Source organism: Chelonoidis abingdonii, chromosome 1 (genome assembly GCF_003597395.2).
Source record: "Chelonoidis abingdonii isolate Lonesome George chromosome 1, CheloAbing_2.0, whole genome shotgun sequence".
In the NCBI taxonomy this organism is placed as follows: domain Eukaryota; kingdom Metazoa; phylum Chordata; order Testudines; family Testudinidae; genus Chelonoidis; species Chelonoidis abingdonii.
In genome coordinates, this window is record NC_133769.1 from 330,229,779 (window position 1) to 330,231,776 (window position 1,998).

Genomic DNA, 1,998 nt, shown 5'->3' on the forward strand with positions numbered 1-1,998 from the left:
AACTCTTTTTACCTGTTGCTGCTGTGGTTGCATTCTGGAAGAGTGTACCTCCCAAACCAGCTAAGGCTCCTCCCAGTGAAAGGCCTGTGGATGCACTTGTAGTTGGGGCAGCTGTCCCACCCACATTTAACGTACAGCCAGTAGAACCTGAAATTAAAAGGAAGAATGAAACCATCCTTAATACACAAACTATACAGTCTGCAGACAGCCTAAAATAATTACTAAGAGGTGTGAACTGCCTCATTCATCATAAAGGCGAGTTAACACTGAATGAAATCTGCAGCAATAAACTAAATTTAATATCATCACTAGGACCCTACCAATTTCACGGACATGTCACAGACTGTGAAATCAGCCCATGAAAACTGATCTCCTCTGATGCTGGGAGCCTGGAGCTACTAGACCAGCCATGCTCGGGAGGGGTAGGAGTTGTCCTTCCCCTGCATGGCTGCTCTTGGTGGGGAGATCAGAGCTACCTCCAGAACCAGCACAGAAATGAAGGTGGTACACCCTCACTTCTGCGCTGCAGCAGCTTCGGGCTTCCATTCCGCTCCCACCCCCACAGCTCCTGCTGCAGCTCTGAGTCCTGAGCTCTTGGTTTCCTCCCCCCAGTATCTCCTGCCATGCTGGGGGCTTCTGCTCTTGGCTGCTGCAGCTGGAGCAGTCTGGCCTCGGGTTCCCCCCCGGTCCAGTCAGGGATTGGGGCAGACCCGCGGCCAAAGCTTTGCGCTTCTGCTCCCTGTCGCTCCAGCCAGGTCAGCCTGGAATCAGGAATTTTGCCCCTCCTCACCCTCGGCTCCCAGCTTCCTCCTGCAGCGGTTCTGGCCAGGGCTGGGGGCTTCTGCGACTGCCAGCTGCAGCTAAGGCAGCCCATGTCTGTGGCTTCCACTCCTCCCCCTGGCAGGTCAGCCTGGGCTCAAGGCTTCCGCACCCCCCACCCCACTTCAGCCAGGGCTTGGGGCTTCTACCCTCCCCAGCAGATGCAGCGCCCCTGCTGCTCCAGCCTAGTCTCAGGGTAGCCCGGACTCAGGGCTTCGGCCCCCTCAGCCATGGTTTGGGGCAGTTTAGACTCAAGGCTGCCCGTGTTTGAGGCTTCCACCCTGGGGCTTCTTCTGGGGCTGGGCACCCATTTTTCCAGGGGACCCCGCCTTACTCTGTCACTGTCCAGGACTAGCAGCTAGGAGCCCCTGGATGGGGCATTCCTAGCAGTATGGGGGAGATCCTACCCACCCCCACCTCCCGGAATCTCCTCTAACTGCAGGAAGCTCTGAGGCTGCTGCCTAGTCAGCACAGAAGTGAGGGTGGCAATCTTGGGGCTGCCACTTCCCCCCCCCCCACGCCAACAACTCTGCAACCCCCCCCCCATGATCACACTTTGGGTCAGGATCCCCACTATTACAACATTGTGAACTTCCAGATGTAAACATCTGAAATTGTGAAATTGACCAATTAAAAAACCCGCTGGCTGTGAAATAGACCGTGAATTTAGAAGGGCCCTAATCATCACCAACAGGGGGCAACTGTACTGACTGTAATATTCATTTTAAAATGTAATTCAATCAAAACATCCTTTATTCAAGTTTACCTGAAGCTCCCAAAAATTTTTAAGAATTTCCAGTAGAATGCTGCAGAATCTGACGTAATTTAGGTACTTGTTGCTGCAAACTAAGTGGAATCTTGGTCTTAGTTCGGCATGTAGGTGAAGATGACTAGATCCAGCTGAACACTGAAGTATCTCACATAGTGGAGGCTAAAAACAGCAGCTAATTGTGACTTTAAAGCTTCTACTTGAATGGATGATTTGAGTTTTTGGAGCAGGCAGAGAATAAGAGATGAAATATTGTGGCATCTTGACAAACGAGAATGTGGGAAAGTGCGGTGAACAGCTTTGGTGTACACACATATGGTTAGCTGATGTAGCTGGCTTTTCAATGAACACTTGAAATATGGTTGTGTAAACTGCATACGTGGAGAAGGTGCCAACTGCATATTAGTATG

At 51.6% G+C, this 1,998-nt stretch overlaps 1 protein-coding gene across 2 annotated transcripts in view; it reads right to left on the reverse strand.

Annotated features, from left to right (window-relative positions):
- Positions 1–1,998, reverse strand: part of NUP58 (nucleoporin 58) — a 59,529-nt gene that overhangs the window by 44,314 nt on the left and 13,217 nt on the right. The window contains exon 5 of one of the 2 annotated variants that reach the window (XM_032785193.2): positions 13–147. In XM_032785193.2, the coding sequence (XP_032641084.1) occupies positions 13–147 (135 nt within the window). The remainder of the gene's footprint in view (positions 1–12; positions 148–1,998) is intronic. The other variant, XM_032785194.2, reaches the window with a different exon arrangement.